We start from the raw sequence: 20,240 nt of genomic DNA on the forward strand, positions 1-20,240 counted from the left end.
TTTGAGTAATATCAACTCAAGGAATGGATGCATTAGACTTCAAGCATGTGTGGTCTGTTTGTAGTTTTGAACTGCCAAGTAGTGGCAACTACATTCAAATAAATCATTAAATTGTATCACAACTATCTTGTCAGGAAGAAAAAGAAATATCAAAGTTTCAAATTTACCTCAGTATCACTTCAAGAGACAAAAATGCTGTTTGATTGGCCAAACAGCCAAGCAGCAGAACAACAACATTTTGCTATATCTCGAATTATACATATGGAAAAGACTCTCTCAACCTGTATGACTATACATATGCTTTTTGTTTATTTCCCGGACAGGGTGTCAGGTGCCCATCAAATGAATCAATCAAATAGGAACTATGAATATTAATTTGGGAATGAATGAAGGAATGGATTCTAACTACACCAAGTGTTGTTCGCTAAAATTTCGTATTATTCTGCTGCTACTCCACAAGGAAAGTGCAGGGCTTCAAGAACCAAAACATGCTACCGGAGCTCCCTTCTGCATCACAAGCTCTAGTATTGTTCATATCCTTAACCCCAAAGGGTTGCCTCACAGCATCTTTTTTGCTCTCCAGATCCTTAGTAAGTGTCCCCTTATCCTAAAGAAAAAGGTAATTACAGTCTGATTAGATAACTGCACAATCAAATATTCAAATTCAGATGAATAGCTCATTGGTAATGCCTTCTGTACAGTACAAAACAACGAGTTCAGTTATGAGATCCACAGAAATGTATGGTATGATCACACACAGTTAGCACAGAGTAAGGTGGGAAACCTACTTGAGACCAAAACACCAATATATTCACTATGAGGCTTACCATGAATACCAGGTTACTAACAAGCATCATTGTTAAAAACCCATAACAACGTTAGAAAATATGCATTTACCATAGGCCATTAATACATTTGGTAACTCTCTACTTGTGTTAAACGATGCTAGATATGAAAGGAAGTTACTTCTGTACCAAACCATCTCATCTGCATAATCAGCTTAAGTTGAAGTATGGTGAATTGGTGATGCCAATTTAGTTCATTGTAAGATCTATTAAATCATCAGGGGAAGAATCGGTCATAGGCAGTCATGTATTTTAGGGCAGAAGTCATAGCCAGTCATGATAATATATGATCTAAGATCTAAAACAGACCATTGGTTATTGTGAACATTTGCCGTTCGAGAATTTGAAGATGGTTACTCCCAGCAACGAAGACATTGAAATTTCACCAAGTAAACACCATGATCTAAAGCCACAGCACTGAATAAGCAAGTACTATAGTCATGCCGGATTCACCTTCAGCGGTTTCTTGAGTGGTAAGCCTGCCGCTGCCATCCCTCCAGATTTAACATTCTTAATACGGTTCGGCGATGGGGATGGAAACCGCTGTGGAGTCGGTGGTGTTGCCTTCACCTCCTTCAGCACAGAGGGTGACCTTTGCTTCCCTGCTTCCACCTTCAACCCCACCTTCTTTCCCTTCCTGCAGAAACAAAGATTCAGCAATTCAAGCAACAACCACTACAATCGTCTACGCATAAAGCTTGCATTGTGGTGATAATTTGCAAATTACATTGGGCTTGGACTCTTTTGCACTGTTTCTTGTCTTGCCACCTTCTTGGCTGTCTCTGAGGAAATGGGATCGCTGACGCCAGCATCACAAGCCACCTTCTCCATCGCATCGATCCCATTCCTGCAGAAATGAAACTGTCAAGGACCTGAACGTGCCAATCTGATAGCTGAATTTCTGCATTGCTTCGGTGAGGGAAGAATTACATTGGGTTTGAGCTGTGTTCCTCCTGGGTGTCTGTGACAGGCTGGCCGCCGCCGCCACCAACCATCCGCTTGAGCTCATCGTAGAAGTCTGAAATCTGGCCAAGTATATCCTTTCCAGAAAAGAGGTTCCTCGCTGAGAGGGTGCTCTTGAGCTGCCTGGGCGGGGCGTGCTTGTTGAGCAGCGCCTCCTTCTCAGCATTGTCCGGCCGCTTCTCCGCACTGGACTTGATGGCCTCCTTGGCACTCTTGTTCCACCGAGGGGCACCGAACGGCGGCCTACTTGGTGCCTGTCGCGGGGGCGGCGTCGCCAGCGCAGGGTCCTGGTTCTCGCTGTCCTCCTGGAACCTCTTCTTGGGCGCTGCCTTCGACTTCGGCGGCGTGAAGGTAGGAACGGCACCGCCTGCGCCGCCGCCCCGCCACTTGAGATTGTTATTGCCGTCCCTGAGCAACGCAATGGAACAAAAGGTCAGAACAAAGATTGATCAAAGGGTGTGCGCGAAGAACGCCTGGATTAGCGGGGAAAGTTCTTGGCAACCTGAGATTGGTGGCGTTGACGTCCCTCTCGCCGAACGGCAGCATGGCCGACACTGATCGCAGCAGCTTGCCCTGTTCAGAGTAAGAAGCGTGAGACGGGCATTTAGCTAATCGGGGGAAGAAAAGGGGCTTGCGAGAACCCAAGAAGGGCGAAGAAGAAAAGACCTTGGGACTGGGGCTCAGCCTGAGGAAATCCTCCGCCGTCTTCGGGTGCCGGCAATCTGCAGCGCCGCGAATCAAGAAATCAAGTTCCAATTTTGCAAGAAGAAGGACAAGGAATCCAGCACCAAGGAAGAAAGCTACGCGGATCAAGAACCGGGCCTGTTCTTGAACCACGGATCAAAGCGCATTGGTTCTGTTTTCCTCGCAATCAAAGCGCGGCGTGGGGAGAGCCAACCAAGAAAGAAGGGGAAGGGAAGGGCGGCGTACCGGGGCGACAGAACCAGGCCTCGTCGTCGATGTCGGCGCGGCCGGCGTTTGGGTCGGTGAGGTCGGCCCAGTGCGGGGCCTCGATGCCCTCGTAGGTCTCGTCGCGCACGTACCGCGACACCACCCGGCTCCAGTCGATGTCCTTGGGCTCCATGAACTCCATCGCCCCTCTCGCCCCTCTCCCCCCCTCCCTCTGTTTTCCCCTGCCGTGCAGGCGCGGGGGAGGAGAGCCCCGGGCGAGGCGAGAGCGATAGGAAGATGGAGAGATGGAGAAGGGGAGAGACGTTGCGGGTTCTGGTAACTTGGTCGCGGCGGCTCCTCCTTTGTCGCGCTCGTGAGTTGTGCGGGGGCGGGGGCGAGGCGAGCCGTTGCGCGTGTTATGACCACAGGGAAGAAGAATGGGGAGCGAAGACGACGACTCCGCCCGTTGGCTCCCGGCCAATTTTCCGACCGTTGGAGATCACCGATACAATAATGGCCATGCCCCATGGCGGTGGTGGCTCGCAGCCGGGCCCACATGGATCGGCACGCACATGAACATGGCACACAGGAGGTCAAAGCGAAGGACTCGGTGGAACGTTCCACTGCACAACCATCGAGGAGGATCGTTGGGGGTAGGCAGGCGTCACGCCGTCACCTGAGATTGTGACTCAGATCTACAGCAGGCAGAGATGCAGGATAGAGTACTGACCGTTTCAATCATCAGACGGTAACCATGAGAAGATTATTTTGGTTTTACCATTGGGGGAGAGAAACCCATCAGATCCCCACCAGGTATATTGCTATGCCATTGTGCAATCGAGTGAACCAGTCCAGGATCAAACAGCAGAAAGATCAGGTGAAAAAAAAAGGAGCTAACTTTCACCGCTCTCACAACATTGCACTGATAGTATTAAGCAGCAGCCTAGAACACACATAAGGGCCATGCCGATCATACATGAGATGTGCTCAGCATACACTAAGATGTCAGTGAGCCTACTGTAATCTCGCGTCTGATGATTGATCGCTGTCATAATAATGCCTACTGGGAAGGGGCCAAAATCATCTGCGAGGGAGACCCAGCTGCGTCCACCAGTATTGCAGTCTTCAGAGAAAGGCAACGTTGGATGCAGGCTCATGTCGGCTGGGGCAGCGGGTTCGTCTTCAACCACAAGGACCGCCCTAGCATGGCTCTACCGTGAACAGCCATGTATGAAGCATTCAGCCTAAGATTGCAAGGGGAGGCAAAGAGGACCATGCGTTAGAAAACACCTCTGCAAAAACAACGGCGTTAAGACAAATGTGACTGATCTTACTTGTCGACGTCAGGTATGTTCATTGGATCGTATGGCTCCTCTTTTTGTTCCATGCCTGGATGGCTACCAGCAACACAAGTAGCGTCACCAGTTCCGTCAACCTGCAAGAATGTGAAATTTGTCAAATATACAAGAACAAACTTTGGCCAGGCATGAAAATCACAGATCATTTGTGCACGGAGTATGAAACATGAGAGATCATCAAGGTATGCCCCCACAAATCACTTCCTCACAATGGGTGCAAAGTGCAGTGCTCATGCAAACTAACAAGATTAGCAGAAACAGAACAAGACAACTAATTCAGCAAATGCACATTCTGCCACCCAAAATCTTTCCCTCAGCTATTCAAGGTGGTGGACTATATAGTTCAAAAGGTTACAATTTTCTATTTCGGAAATCCTGCATCTGCTTTAACTTGAGGGCGCATCCTATAATTACATTGCTCATAAAAAATTAACAAGCATCAGGTCTCCACATTCACAACTTACTGATGAATGCACAAGCACACAGCAAAGAAACTCAGAAAAAAATATAATGAATGTTAGAAAATCTTAACCTGTTGGGGATACTGGCTATATCCAGCATAAGCACCATATGCATATGATGGGTCCTGAGCATATCCATATGTATCGTACCCATATCCATAGTAAGTGCTTGCCCACTGATTTGGATCTGCTTGCTGACTCCACACAGCTGATGGATCCTGCATATGGTTTCATGGAATGATAAATAAGAGAACCCATTGGATTCCACTTGAAGAGATTCCAGTAGGGAAAAACACAGAAAATACCATAACAAGAAAAGGAATGACAATTCAGGGAGAGTTATAAGAAAAATGAACAAAAGCTGCTTAGAAACTACATCAAACAAGCAATCCCCTATCAAGCCTGACAGGGAATAAGGACAATATCATGTGGCTCTGATTAATCCTCAATTCTAAGTGTTAACACTGAGTGAAATCTTCTTTAGCATGCTTATCGGTGCAAAGTCCCACACTAACACTAACAAACTGCTTCCACTTGATTTCATCAGGTCCCAGGTTGAAGAGATTTATCAAATGCCATAGGTTTATGCAGTAAAAATTTCAGTATAAAATATACCTGTTTACTTGCAGGACTTCGGCCCCATGAAAGGCGAACTGCTTGTTGGCCAATCATTGTGCCATGAAGACGTTGTACTGCCTCTTCAGCTGATGCCCTGTAATGGTAATAATGTAAATACACCATCTTTTCATTACATAAAAAAATAGATTCTACTAACTCCGTCCTGAAATATAAGGCATCCTGAGTTTGTCCTAGTTTGACCAATTTCATAAAGAAGAGTATTAACATATACCACATCAAAGAAGTAAACTATGAAAATATATTTCATAATGAATCTAATATGCTCATTGGATTGAGTAAATACTATTGTTCTTTTTCTATAAACTAGGCCAAACATAGAATAGTTTGACTTAAACTCAGACTCACCTATATTTCAGGATGGAGGTTAAGATAGGATCAATGTGAAATTCATCTGCTTGGGATAAATGTGAAATTCATCTGCTTTGAAGAGGGATTTTATATTAAAAAAACAATAGATATATCCATACAATATCAATTGTCCTCTCAGCTGAGTTATCAATGGAGTGGTAATACTGCACTGAAATGTTCTTAGTTTTGCTTGTAAAGCATACATTCCCTAATGATGTAGACAGGCATACTTATTTGAGGATGTTAAGACATTTGGATTGTGGACAAGTCCTGATCTGGGTATAAACTTAACCAGACACCATGAGTTTGGTTACTAGAGCCTCCCATGCCTTGGACAGTGGCTAGTAAGAATCTTGTCTATGTAAATTTTCACGAAATAGAGGAACACATAAGTTTTCCTATAGCACTTACCTAGCTGCATACTGTACAAATCCACACCCTTTACCGACTGGAATCTTTACATATATAAGCTCCCCAAACTGAACACATATCTGCCTCAGCTCATCTTCTGTCACATTCGGGTCCAAGTTACCAATAAATATCTGTAAATGTACCCCAAGGTAAATGGCATATTCAACAGATAAACTGACCAGAAATATGGTAGGGGTTCGTACCGTTGTGTTTGTAGGATCACTATCTGGTAGAACTGTCTGGAGCTGAGGCACTGCATAAGCTGTTGCTGGATATATCGCTGCATATTTAACATAACTTATATAAGAAAACCAGTTATAATAAGCTTGCGAAAGAAATATAAGTAAAATGAAGAATATCCAACAAACAACAACATAGTGAATCACAGATCATCTAATATTACCTTTAGCAGCTGAATACTGAAGCTGAGAGCCAGCAGATTTCTTAGGTATTGCAGCACTTATCCGCATAGGTCTTGTTGAGCAGTACACACCATTCATTTCTGTCATTGCACGGTTCTTTTCATTTTCATCAGCGAACTTTACAAATCCATATCCTTTAGATCTCCCAGTATTTGGATCTGTGACAACCTTAGCCCCTCTAACAGATGGATAGTTCACCCGGAATGTCTCCTGTAGTAAGTAATCTGTGACATCAGGTGCCAGGTCTCCTACGAAAATCGAATGATCAGGTCCTGCATCAGGACGCCTCTCACCAGAGCTGAAAGAGGCCCAGTTCAATCTGAACGTGTGCTCAGTTCCAGGCATTTGTGTGCCATTGTAAGTCTGCAGAACTTTCTCAGCAGCTTCATGAGAAATGAATTCTATAAACCCATAACCCTCTGGAAGGCTTGTTACTTTGTTGCGTATTATTTTAACAGATTGTACCTACGCTTCCAAGAAATACAGGTCTTAGTACAATGAATTCAAAACATAATCTCCATTACTCAACAGGAAAAATAAAACTGTACAACACAAAATATGCCTACATTCAATTGAAATTAACATGATACTTCTGATGTTCAGATGAAATGCAAACTTATATGGTAAAAGAAAACATGTATCATTAGCTCAGTGCCAAGTAAAGACAATAAGGGAACCCAATCACAGATCATACATGCAACTTCTGAATGGTCATTGCATTATCTCAAACAGCTGTCAAGGAATACTTTTTTACGCAGCTTAGAAAAATCGGATTTTTTATTGTTCAGAAACGGAGCTGCAAAAATTCACAATATCATCCTACCAAAGTTGCCAAAAACAAGTCCATAAAAATTTTAATGATCTCCTACAAGATCCCTAAAAGGGCTCATTGATATAGATAAAATAGGTCTAGAGTGTTACACTCCCATTCACCAAGACGCAAACAAAACAAGCTACCATTGCTACTGTGACTGCATATTTCAAAAGGCCTATGTGGATAATTTTTCTTGCTCAAGCAATTTAAAAATAGCACGTGTTGGTAAAGTTTTCACACCCAGATACAGTTGCCTGGACAATGCTCATGAATAATCGTATCGCTACTTATACCAGAAGCTCATCAATTTACGCGGAGGAAGCATATGACCACTGGAATGCACAATTATTTAGGTCAATTTCGAACAAAAAGGTTGCTTCGCAACCCTAGACCATGAAACCCTTACCACTCAGAATAAGGCGCGCATATGGATACGGTTGTCAACCTAGGTAGTTAACCTAACCAAACCCAACGAATTAGAAGCCACTACAAGTTGACTCTGAAGTATCCGAGAGCTAGAAGTACCATGTCGCCCGAATTCACCCAACCCGCAGCAACGCAGCCGCCGCTCAATCAGACACTGAGACTAACAAACCCAGCTTGAAATCACCGAATTCGGACCGAGCACCAACAAACCCTAGATAGAAACAGCTGCCTAATCTGGGCGCAACGCACGGTCTGGCTGGGTGAGCAGGGCGACGCGTACCTCCCCGGTGTGGGCGAAGCAGCCGTAGAGGTAGTTCTCGTCGGTCCAGTACTGGAGGTCGCCGATCCACAGCGTGCGGACCTCCTCCAGGCTCGTCGGCTGGTGGTACGGCGCCGCCATCGAGCGGCGCGAGGCTGCTTTGGCTGGGGTCGGAGGCGCGGCGGGGACGAGGGCGATTGGGGCTAGTGCGGCCGCTCTGGCTTCTCCCCTCCTCTCTCTCTCTCGGCGATGCCTGGGCTCGTGCTCGTCTTCCTTCTTCTTCGCCCCGTTTAATCTGAACCAGCTTCACGTGTTTCGGCCTTTTTGGGGCCTTTCTAGACCCATATTTGGGCACACCACAGGCAGGCTGGCCCAGTTCGCAATAGAGTCGGCCCGTGGCCAACATGCTCCAAGCCGCAGTTTGGGTGTGGGCCTTTGGCCCAAACTCTCCGTCTGCCGCCGCCATTTGTCCCGGTGAAAAACGACGAGGAGCTCCGGTTCTTCGGCGACTCAAGTCATACGTCATACCAGAACGGATCAATCCTCTCCAAAGAGAGAGAAGAAAGAAGCAACTCTGACACAGGGGGTACAAGAAAAGTTATACACATGCCGCCGGAAGCCAGGATAGCTATCGATACACAAATCCTGATCAACAACGGACAACGCAAACATGCCACAGACCTCAAATGTATCAACAGGCAGAAGCAGCGCGTAATGAATCAATTTTTCTCCGTCCGCAAAATCTTAATCATATGCAACTAACACAAACTGGCACATGCTCTTTGCAATGAACAAAAACATATCGGAGTGATCGACACGTCGAGCGTGCATTCGTCTAGCAGGTGGTCTTAGTTCACAGTCGAGCTCTACAACAGCCTACAGCAAACCTCTCGGTAGCAACTACATCTGATTATAACCTATATTTGATAATATGATGCTAATACACAATTCTAAAAGAGGGGACGACACGCTGGCTTCAAGCAGAAATCATGCGTCCATTTTGGGGCACTGGGCTCAGCTTTGGAGCGAGACAACTTCGTGGAGGCCACATGACGGATAACTCATTGCCTCTTGGGTTCCTCGCCAGGAACTTCAGCGAAGCAAACAGGGCATACCTGCGAAAGAAATGTACTTTATGTACTTTCCTCAAGCGAAAGAAGCGTGGGAAGAAATGAAAACCAGAAATTTTGGTGCCAATTCTTGGTTCCTGACCTTGTTTATGCTAAGCCATCTTGTCACGCAGCTGGCATGGTATACATGCTTGCAGGGAAGTGTCATCTGCAAATTTCCTCTCCTGTACTCCATCTGGCAAATCACACACCTGTCAACCAAAGGAAAGTCGTGCAAGTTAACTTCATGTCCATCGAAGAAGCAGTACAAAGTTGCTGCAAACAAGTGCATAATCTGATCCACTGCGGTAAGCAAAGATCATCATGTTATATCAAATATATATTGTTGCAGCATAATTTTTTTAACATAAAGACAGCATGAAATAAAAGATTATAAGCTGACCTTTCACGACGTGTTTTCTTCCTTGAAAAGAAACCACACTTGTACTTTGTGACAGGAAGCAGTGAAATGCGTTCTTGGGAGAGACCACGGCTCTGGGTTCCAACTGCCTCACCCAAATCCAACAATTCCTGTCAACAAAACCTTGTTAGTGATGGAGTTTTCAAAATAATCAACTTTGAAATAGTTAAAAGAAAACATTACCAAAGAATGGTTGGCGAAATATAGCTCAACCATTGAAATCAAATTTTATATCAACAGTTCCATTGAATGAACCAAAGAGAAGCAGCTCACATAGGCATTTTTGACAAGGAGTTTTTCAGATAAACAAACCAAAAAAGACATATGATTATTCAAGTAAGAACTAAGAAATGATTTCTTCACCTTAAATATTAAGCAATGAAGATGTCTATTAATTTAGACCAGCCAAGCATCATGTCCCTTCCACTCTTATTTGAGTTCACATGCATGCATCCAGCTCCCTTCCACTCTTATTTGAGTTGAAAAGGAGAGAGACCCATAGATGATGTGATTTGAAATGATCTAAGTAACTTTGTCAAAGGCAACCACAGTATGCAATTTTTTTAAAAAATAAAAGTAGTTGGCAGTGCAGTAAGGAGCCATAGCCTCCATTTCAAATTGAGCATTTGATGATAACTTGGTCGTGGAAGCACCCAAATGATTACAACAATGCATGGTATAATTTATGCAGTCTCTAGCCTATGTAGCTAAGTGTACAGGTCTAAAGCAGAGCAACAGGTACAGGGATACATATTTTAAGTATCTGTTTTACCTGAGATAACCAGCATGAGAACATGGACAAAAGATTGGTGCAGGGAAGTCACTAACCTCATATGTCATATTGTCAGGGTCAATGTTATCTTGCCAAACAACCTACAGATATAATAATGATTTTCAGTGAAACAATTGAAACCTGCCATCCGCAGCAAACAACATAAATGTGATTTTACATAACATATGGAAAAGAAACTACAGCAAGCATGTTTTAATGATTATAAATAAACAATATTTGCGCATGATATGTGGAGTTGAATGCATAATTGTAATATACAATGTGGAATGTAGAAGCAACAAAGATTAGGCATGTATATGGTCAGATATGTCAAGCTATTTGCTATTGGAGATGACCTTTTTTTTCTATTGCAGAACTTTATGTGATCCATACCCAAAATTTATAAAAGGCCCTTTTAGGTGCATCAGACATATAAATTGACTTTGAATTGGAAACATAAAAAATGTGGTGAAAAAACAACAAAAAGAGAAGAGAAATCCGTACAATAAGGGAAAATAATACCACGTGCACTAGCAGGAAATGGACTATTATGTAAAAGATAACCATGCTTAAAATATCCATTTACCTGAGGACTGCCCGGACTTTGGTGTACCTGTTGGATGCCTGTAAAAAGAACAACGTCAGAGTGCAAGGTCAAGATGGAATGATGGATTACTTTTGAGTTAAATTGTTCAAAAAAAATGTGCAAAAGTTAAAATGATTTGAAGAAGTTGCAAAGTGGCTGTCTGACTTTAAGGAAAAAAGCTTTAAACCTTGTGACTTATTAGTGCATGTTAATGTAACGGTCAAATTCAAAAGGAGGTATTTCTTTATGTATACTTGAAATTTTCTGTAAGGTTGTCATGAAATTAAGAGAGAGAAAAATCAAGTTACTGGATATTTCAACATGCACAAGTATGGTTCTAACAGTTGAGACCTCTCGTCTCCAAGCAGTAACATGCCCAAGGTTGACTAGTTTACAACCAAGAATCTATATTGAAATAACAAAATAACAAAGAGTACAGAGGTACGATACAATCATTAAGAAGCTCATTTTTCTGTTCCAATCTGTAATCAATTATGCTCTAGTGGGTAAATGCTAGAACAAAAATCTAAGTAAGATAAGAGCAATAACTGATGGTCAGACACTACAAAACTTTCTTTCAAAAAGGAAAATACACTACAAAACTCTTCCTGTCATGACATACTGGGAGTGAATGAAGTAATGCCTTCATATAGACAGAGATATTAGAGTTTAATGGTTATAGAACCATTGTTATTTGTTTACTGGTCCTCTTAGAAAGGAAACTTTAATGGGAGTATTATTTGCTCCTAATCAATTTAGATGTAAAATTACCTTGTTTTAAAACATTAGCACTCTTGAACAACTCTAAGTGGTATGCATGTCAAGTTGAAATGAAAATGTGATTACTACAATATATTCAGCTCAACAAACAGAATCACTAATATTAGGCTGCCAGAAGCAGATTGATAAGAGTAAAGTTTAATTCCCAGGTGAAATGGTGCAGTGTGCCAGTGTTATCCCATATCTGCATTCACCATCTGAAGATCCATGAAATCATTTTTCATTATTTAAACCCAAGTTACATTGATTGAAAAGGAAATGATAGTGATAAGTTTAAAGCATCACAGTATATTATTAGCAACTTAATCAGATATTAGTTAAAGTTCTCAAAATGATGTAACTTGCAGGACCTCTGTTTTCGAACTTACATTCCTCGGTAGCAGAATTTGCAGTTGAACGGGGAGCTTCACCACCCTGCAGTACAACATTGGCAGAGTCCACATTGTTTACAGGTGCGGTGTTATCCCATATTCTGCGCCCACCATCTGCTCTATGCATGTAATCATCTATGTCGTAGACATGGGCGTAACTATAGTAGTTTCCTGGAGCAGAATATCCATACTTGTACGAGTTTGTATGCATCATTGCCCAATATGGGTTACCCTGCACAATAGCAGCATAGAATTGTGAATTAAAACAGTCAATGGTAAGGAAATAAGGAATTGGTAGCTAAGGCAGTCGATTAAGCCATCTGGATTTAGCCTTTTCCCACCAAGTGCTATGCCAAAAGTAATTACATTGGTATGGCAAATACACAGAGTTACAAAGTCAAAAGTATGGCTATGGCAGGTCAGGTCTCAATGAGATGGAATCGATTGGCTGATGTATAAGATGATTTGAGAAACATGGCAATTACGTTTTGCATACCTGATCCTGAAAGCCATCCGTCAGAGCAAAGTCAGCATGAGCATAGGTGAGACCTTCAAAGAAATCCATGAAGCTCTCGGTGATGGTGTATGGGAACCCAGTGTTTATGTAGTGGAGTTCCATTTGTCGACTGCTGTTCATTCCTTATGATCAAACATGAACCTAACAAAAATTAACCATACAGAGTTGTATTTAACTTTGTCGCATGAAAAGTAGAAACAGAAACAATCGGATGTGTATCAAATGTTGGCACTGCTCTATATCATCTCATGTTGATGAAACCAGAGCAGGAATAGGTTGTTATCTAGAGATCAAAATAAAAGCCTAGTAATTGTACGGACTATAGAATTTGCACGCTGATCTTTAAACTGAACCAGCTGAGCAGCAAATATGCTAAGCAATACTGCAGATCTTGCTTACTGAATCTTAGTAAAGGATGCATATATCAGTTTGCCAGTTGATATGCGCATTGATAAGACAGCAGCCAAATTGTCATCATACGGCAAAATGATTTAACAAAGGTGGCCCTTTTCGCGACCACTGCTATAATGTGCATTCACCAAAGCGGAGGACTACGGACACATTCCACGCATCAACGCGTAATCCAGAAAAAAAAACCGTGCGGGAGGAGCGGAGTTAACGGGGGACAGTTGAACCTCAAAAAAAAAATGTGAAAACAGACTGCCATTGATACTCCATTAGCAGCAACCAAAATCGCAGCAAGATGGAAGATTGGAGCATCCATCCCAGAAAGGTTCGATTGCTCACATCAGAGGAAGGGGAGACTCAGACAAGAACAAAAGAACAAAGCAAAGCTAAGGATTTTACTTACCGAACAAAAGAAGAAAATGCAAGTCCCGGCAGATCTCCACCTCCAGTTCCAGTAACGGAGTAGAGAAGGAGGCGAGCAATGACCCCGTGCGAGAGAAGAAGTCGAGGTGGCGTGCTTCCGCGGAGGAAGAGGAGGATGTGGGGGGTGTCGGAGAGGCGGAGGGCGCGGCGCGCGGCGAGGAGGGGCTCTCCGGGTGGCGGCACTGGAGAGGCGTGGAATGCGCGGGAGAAGAGGGGAGGGATTGGTGCGCGGCACGCGGCAGGAGCGCGACGCAGTGGAACCGCGCGAGGTTGGCTGCCCGCCCGCGCCGACGACGAGGTGGTGGAGGGTGGCGAGGTGAATTTGGGGGGCGAGCGAGAAGGCAGGGCGCTGGAGGACGAGGCGAAGAACTAGTTCAGAGCGAGTTCAGACCTTTGGCTGATAGCATAGGATACCAGGAGTGGGAATGGCAGGCAGATGGTGCCATAGTGGGGACAGGTTTAAGGGAAAACAAATAAGTGGTTTTTTTTTCCCTTCGGTTCACTTTACTCATATCACCAAAATATAAGGATTCAAGATACATTTGCCAGCCTTTTATCGGCTTACGAATTTCTCTAGGCTCTATCCTTTTTTTGGTTTCGTGATCTATTTTTTTCCTGACAATAAATATCCGACAGAAATTAACATTAGTACTTTCTTAGCCAGCAAAATAGTCATGATCACGTATTAATAAGCCTCTTAAAATGAATAAGTTAAACTTGAAAAAAAACTTGTGTATATTTGACATGTATAGATATTTGGTTGATCGAGCCAGTCGACTGTAGAGGGTGCATGGAAATACATGGCACTAAGCAAAGTTTATTTGTCGTACTATATATAGGTGGTTGGTTATATTTCTTGTTTGTCTCTAAAGAATAAAGATCCAGTGCAAAATGCCAAGCACAGTCGACAAACCCACGGTGTTTTTCCACGGCTGCCCATAATCTCTCCCCCAATCTTTCGCCGTGAACCATTGCCCATTTCTAATGGTCCTCTGCTGCATAGCGTGACCAATGACCGTGCACAAAGGCAAAATTCCTCTCTGGCAAAAAAAAAAGAAGGCAAAATTCCTCTCTGGCAAAAAAAAGGGGGCAAAATTCCTCAGTAAATTGAATTACGGGGGCAACCTTAATTAGCCGCGCAACCACCGCGCGCAGTAATCTACTGCTCGCAAGTACAACAAGGAATGGGGGGAAACTACTGCACGGCACCCAAAAGCGCATGGCTATTACTACTGCTATCACCACCAAACCATGGACTTATTACCATGATAGCACCATGAAAAACAATGTAGATGCGGTACGAAAAACTTTATGCTTCGCAAGTACACTGGCCGTGATTGCCGAAGGGTACTACGGAGATTTCGCGAGCCAGTAAAGAGATGGCGTTTGCCTGTGGGTGTGGGACAGCTTGGCTTCACAACAGTTTTATTTCTGAATACGGTGCAGTTATTCCTCCCTTTTTTTTTGGCGAACCTGCATGCAGTTATTCCTAGCTGCGTTTCTGGCATATTTTGTGAGGCTTGCTTGCAAGCAACAGCATGTGTAGATTCTTGGAGGCGCGCGTGTACCCGATCTTAGCTTGCAAGTTACAAATGGAGTGTGCTCGGTTCCTCATCTAGCGTCGTCTCGCGTTACATGTGGTGTGCCCGTTACTCCATGAGCATGCAGAGTGCTCCAGCCAGCTAAGATTTGCCCGAGAAGTGAGTGTGAATTGGCACGTTGATCTCCGATCCGACGTGGCAGCACTGCTGGACCAATCGGGGAAGACCCACCTTGCCACTCCTTGCTCCCTCCCGACCGTGACGTCCAATCCCACCGGGTCCCGCCACGTGGCGTGCTCCGGTTCGAGGGTCTCTCTCGAAAGCGACGCGCGTAGTGATTTTTAGTAACTGATTTTTAATTGCCAGTTTAATCGACAAGCATTAGATAGGTTCGGATAAAGCGAAAAGGCGGCCCAGCGGACCGGGTTCTACTGCGACCTCAACGGGGGGTTTCCGTTCCTCCACAGGGGCGTGCTGATCCAGTCTCACTGTCAGTGGGTCCACGTGAAACTGGACCCACGCTCCAGTGACGGCGTGCCGACCTCTCCCGTGCGGGAAGTACGCTTGGGGTGCACGCAAGGGTGCGGAGGCGCGGGGCCCTACCCTCCCCCGCCGCCGGGTCCAGCTCCCAGGCGTGACGCTTGGAATTCCTCTTCCCCCACGGCAAGGGGACGAACACGCGGGAGGCGAAGGCGAGAGCATGACGTGCGGGCCCGCAACGGAGCGGCCGGCAGGGTGGGCCCCGTGATCCCGCACTGTTTCTCCGTCGCTTTTGTCCCCTCCCCCCCCGCTGCTGCTGCTTTTTCCTGCTTTCGCGCTGAAAAGCGTGCACGGGATGGGAGGAGAAGATCACGAGCGAGGAGGAGGACTGGAGGAGGGGGGGCAGCGAGCAGTCGAGCACAGCGGCGTCCCCGTGCCACGTACACCCGGTCCACCGGCGTCGTCCAGGACTCGCGAGCGTCCTGACAGGGTTTGGATTGGGCCTTTGTGGCTTGGATCTTGCCGTGCTTGCTGGCTCAAGCGTCAGATGCAGTTCATCGTCATCGTCGTCATCCACGAAGCGAACAGAGTTCTGTCGGTGTCGGCGTGCTGGGGCGAAGGAGGAGAAGGAGCCGTGGTGTATGGAACGGGTGCAGGGTCGATGGGGGATTGGGGGCGATGCGGGGGGCGGCAGGGGGATAGGGCGTCGGCGTGGAGGGATTTGATCAGACGAGAGGGGCCGTGTGCCCGTGCCGTCGTCTTTCTCTGCGCACTGCGCTGCCTTCTGGAAGGTACTTGTCCGTCCGGCGCCGTGGAAGCTTTTTCGCCAGATGGCCGCCACTTTGCTCTCGCTGTGCTGAGCTCGGGGACGTGACGACGATGAGGCTGGCAACAGGGCAGTCGGCGTGCATGGCGAAAAGGGGGGCGCCGTATCAAAGCCTCCCCCGACGGCGAAGCAAACGGCGCCCAAGTTGTTTTGTCAAGAGAGATACTAGCTACTCGAGTAGTGTTAGTTCTCAATCGAGACGGGGAAGGGTAGGCTCGTGAGAGCTACGCGACGACACGAGTATAGCAGAACGGAATAGTGGCCGTCGACGGTCGACACACTGACACAGACGAAGCTCACTAGCTAACGCAGCGTCTTGGGTTTGGTACGCGGCCCCCATCTCGCCTGGCCCTGCGCCGGCAGCGCGTGGCGCCGTGTCGCGCGGCCGTGCTCGTGGCGGCGCCCGGGAAAGCGGGGCTAGCTAGGCGGCTAGTGACCTTCGCGCTTGCCGAGATCATGAACAAACGGCGCCACGCGTTGGCGTACTGGTGGGTTACTGGCAGCCTGCCGGCCGGGTGCCCGTCTTGTCTATCGCTGAACGGTGCAGGCGCGACGACGTATGCGTGCCAGAGTTCACCGACTCCGGCGACTCGACATTGGCCATCGCCTTGTCAAGGAACATGTTTTGGTACACTCCCAGTCGCAGAGGTAGCTCGAATCCGTTGAGCTGCAAGCGACCAGGTCCACAGTCGCACCGGTATCTCGTCGACACGTACTGTACTCGCTTCTTTTTTGGCATGGGCAACGCAGTGCTACCGTTCTGCTGGCTTCACGGGGAACAAGTTGTGCGCGGGGGTCATGGGATGGCATGGCTGCAATGTGAGACCTGCACACCAAACCGTGTAACCAAATGCCAATAAGATCACGCATTATCATCAAATGGAACTACATAAGGGGAAAAGAAATTAGGAGTAAACCCAGAATGCAATGCTGAAGGCCACATAAAAGCACTGGGCCAGAAGGTTAGTGGGCCAGAATGGACCAAGAAGCGTAGGCCCAACAAGACACATCTCTCCTCTTTTTTTTGTTTTTAAAACATTGTGCAATATTCCCATGCAATGCAATGGAACAGAACTGTCTCGAGACTCGAGAGAACCTCGCCAAGACGAGAAAGTGGTGTGATCCACTCCGAACCAGTACATTGCATTTAAAGCAACTCCAAGAGGCTGTTAATCTTACCCCCAATACCTTTTTTAGAAAAAGAGAGAGAAAAATTGAACTACAACAATCCACCTAAACCTTCCCCAATTTTTTAGGACACTAAAAAACAGCCTGCCACCGCGTATATTTTAGCGTTGGCATTCCTCCCCCAATCCTGATTCCCGCACGCCCGCGCATCCCTTCCGATGGGCCCAATACGATGACGTGGTCTGTGTTTGAAATATTGGGGGCTATTTATTAGCGATCTGCTGTGGACTGATATGTTTTTGGGGGGAATTTTTTTAGGAGAACCCCCAATACATAGTTTTGGGGAAAAATTTTTTAGGATACTCTTGGAGTTGCTCTTAGACGTTTAATCCCTGTTTGGATGGGTTTCTTCCAAAATAGTTTCACCAGTGAAGTAAAAAATAATGATTTCACTTGATTTCCAGTTCATTTTAACTTCAGTTGATAAAATAGCTTTACACTACAGTATCTCGTTTTGCGCAAAACAGGTGAAGTCGAAATCAAAATAAACCCTCCCAAAGAGACCCTTAGTCCTTATGAAAGGTCATATAACTTCATTATTGCGAAAATTCCTCGTGCGCTATATTTGACATTGACACAGCTTTGCAAAATCGACTGTGAGGCAGGTAAATCAAGGAAGGCTTGTGGGCTGTTCCTGTGTTTTTGTGAAGGTAAAGAACCGACTCTCAATTCTCAAAAGTTCCATTCCAATGTAAGAATCTGATGCTATTCCAGTTGTGATCCTGAAGAAGACGAAGCGAGAGGGAGGTGCCTCGACGGAGCACTCCAGATCGGCGCATTTGAAGGCGATGCCCATGCGGCCGAAGAGGACGAATCTTGGAGCAGGTACGCACGGACCTGGAAGGCGACGAGCCAGACGGGGTAGCAATAGCATAGCCAACGGAATCGTCAGTTGTGCCGCCGCTTTGCGCCATCCCCGTCGCTGGGCACCGGGCGCTCTGACACACCCGCGACGGCGCTGCCTTTTGCAGCATCCCCAGGAGCTAGTGCCGTCAGCGGCGGCGGCGCGCGAGGGGATCCGGCCGGGATAGCGGATTCTCCGGCGGAGATCACCGGCGGCACCGCGACGTCGCCGGCCGCCATGTCGTCGGCGCCGGATTTTGTATAAAGCCCCCTAATCGCGATCCGTTTATTTTCATATAGCCCCAGAGATTTTGTAAATAACCCCCTCATTTGGATCGAGATTAATAATCGCGATCCAATTATTTGCGTGTTGCCCTTTTTTGCAAATAGACCCCTAATTTGGATCGCAATCAATAATCGCGATCCGAATATTTGCATATGGACCCTGGGCCAGGTGCGGCGGTCGCCGTCCTCCCCTGCTGTCGTTCCTGCCGGAAGCGCAAAGCTCCACCCTGCCGGCTACCCGCTCAGGCAGCAGCATCGGCTCTCCGGTCCCCTGGTTCTCGCAATTTGTAAGGAGCGGAGAGGAGGCGCGCCCGATTCGCCGAGGGAATCCAGCACCGCGCGGTCTCGAGCTCCACGCGGCCGGGAATGGCGGCTTGGTTCGTAGTGAGCCACGGGCATCCCTTCATATCCTCCCGGACCGCCGTGTGCCTGCCGCAACCAACCACGACGGTGGCTGCTGGCTCTGCCATGAGAGACGACGACTTCATCGAACGCCATCGCTGCAAACACAACGCTGGCCTCTGGTATTCTTCCTCGCGTATGAAATTCAGTAGCAACGTGTGTTGCCGCAGACACGCAGAATGCCAGCCGTGGCTTGAGCTCAGATCCCTGCAGTCGCCGTGCTAATTCCCCCAGCCAGAGCAAGAGCAGAGCAACACGTGCTCCAACAGAAAACAAGAGGCTCCGCGTAGGCAAAGACGTCACAGCAATCCAAGATGACCAAAAATTATCTCAACTTCTCAAGTAATAGTGTGCAAGCATCTGATTGTGGTTGCTTTGGCAACCCCCTCACACTTGACTGTCTAACTGTGTTGGCAAAATTGGCTATGGGACACCGTTCAACTATGAACTTTGTTATTACAAGCCACTAAAATTTTATGTCTTTGCTCTAAGGTCATGTTTAGTTCACTCCAAAATTCCAACTTTGACACTATGCAAAAAGAAGATTCCTCATCACATCAAACTTGCGGTACATGCATGGAGTACTGAATGTAGACGAAATCAAAAATTAACTGCATAGTTTTGTTATACTTTGCGAGACGAATCTTTTGAGCCTAATTAGTCAATATTTGGACAATAATTCACAAATACAAACGGAACGCTACAATGTTGCTATAGTAATTTTGACACCCCAAAGTTGGGCAACTAAACAAGGCCTAAGACGCTGCTCAAGAGAGATAATTTGCTGTAGGACACCGGACCTACTATTGTATACGATTTTAATAGAAAGCTACCCGAGTTGTCCAAACTACCCTCTGCATCCTTTTGCCTGCGGCGGACTATGCCCAATCGGCTAAACCCATCCTCCCCTCCTCGTCTTGCACGCGAGAAACAAATCGAGTATTTGGGCTTCGTCCCGCTGGAGCTGAGGAAGACTTTCGGGCCAGTTTGGCAGGGCTCCGGCTCCGGCTCCGTGCGCTTACCGAAGCACGGAGGAGCCGAAGCCGCACCAAACGGTATTGACCGCGGAGCCATTTTTTGGCACATTTGGGAGGAGCCGGAGCCGTTTTAGGCCTGCATGAAGGAGCCCAAAAAAGTGGCTCCGCGGCTCCGGCTCCTGCTCCGCACGAGGAGCCCCTCGCGAGGAGCCCTGCCAAACTCGCCCTCCGTATGTTCAGACAGTTCAGTGATCAGCAAAACAAGTGTCAAAACTTGACAAAATGAGCCAAAATAACACTGGAGGTCCAGTAAGACTATCATATAGACCCATTTAAGCCCATTAAACAACCGACCTAGTCGGCCTTTGTCACTCGGCCCTGGCGGCCCATCAACCTACCGGCTACCGCCTCTAACCTGACCACCACACGGTGTCGATCACGGAACTTAAACCGCGCGCCGGATTCGATCCCCCA

At 46.5% G+C, this 20,240-nt stretch overlaps 3 protein-coding genes across 3 annotated transcripts; all 3 read right to left on the reverse strand.

The window, feature by feature from the left end:
• Nucleotides 1-137: 137 nt before the first annotated feature.
• Nucleotides 138-3,136, reverse strand: LOC117838707 (uncharacterized). Its single transcript, XM_034718835.2, has 7 exons — nucleotides 2,739-3,136; nucleotides 2,475-2,530; nucleotides 2,311-2,381; nucleotides 1,776-2,216; nucleotides 1,573-1,692; nucleotides 1,299-1,482; nucleotides 138-607 (listed from the first exon to the last, which is right to left on the reverse strand). Exons 1-7 carry the CDS (start codon nucleotides 2,899-2,901, stop codon nucleotides 449-451), a joined length of 1,194 nt encoding a protein of 397 aa, XP_034574726.1. The 5' UTR covers nucleotides 2,902-3,136; the 3' UTR covers nucleotides 138-448.
• A 441-nt stretch (nucleotides 3,137-3,577) lies between these two features.
• On the reverse strand, nucleotides 3,578-8,096 carry LOC117838705 (polyadenylate-binding protein RBP47B'). Its single transcript, XM_034718834.2, has 8 exons — nucleotides 7,859-8,096; nucleotides 6,320-6,803; nucleotides 6,120-6,196; nucleotides 5,917-6,047; nucleotides 5,134-5,230; nucleotides 4,590-4,736; nucleotides 4,034-4,134; nucleotides 3,578-3,943 (listed from the first exon to the last, which is right to left on the reverse strand). Exons 1-8 carry the CDS (start codon nucleotides 7,976-7,978, stop codon nucleotides 3,853-3,855), a joined length of 1,248 nt encoding a protein of 415 aa, XP_034574725.1. The 5' UTR covers nucleotides 7,979-8,096; the 3' UTR covers nucleotides 3,578-3,852.
• Nucleotides 8,097-8,596: 500 nt separating this feature from the next.
• On the reverse strand, nucleotides 8,597-13,623 carry LOC117840354 (E3 ubiquitin-protein ligase BIG BROTHER). Its single transcript, XM_034720862.2, has 8 exons — nucleotides 13,205-13,623; nucleotides 12,373-12,534; nucleotides 11,874-12,108; nucleotides 10,726-10,763; nucleotides 10,196-10,240; nucleotides 9,350-9,477; nucleotides 9,050-9,158; nucleotides 8,597-8,952 (listed from the first exon to the last, which is right to left on the reverse strand). The coding sequence occupies exons 2-8, from the start codon at nucleotides 12,511-12,513 to the stop codon at nucleotides 8,899-8,901; spliced, it is 750 nt and encodes a 249-aa protein (XP_034576753.1). The 5' UTR covers nucleotides 12,514-12,534; nucleotides 13,205-13,623; the 3' UTR covers nucleotides 8,597-8,898.
• Between the last annotated feature and the right edge of the window lie 6,617 nt (nucleotides 13,624-20,240).

Source organism: Setaria viridis, chromosome 9, assembly GCF_005286985.2.
Source record: "Setaria viridis chromosome 9, Setaria_viridis_v4.0, whole genome shotgun sequence".
Classification (NCBI taxonomy): domain Eukaryota; kingdom Viridiplantae; phylum Streptophyta; class Magnoliopsida; order Poales; family Poaceae; genus Setaria; species Setaria viridis.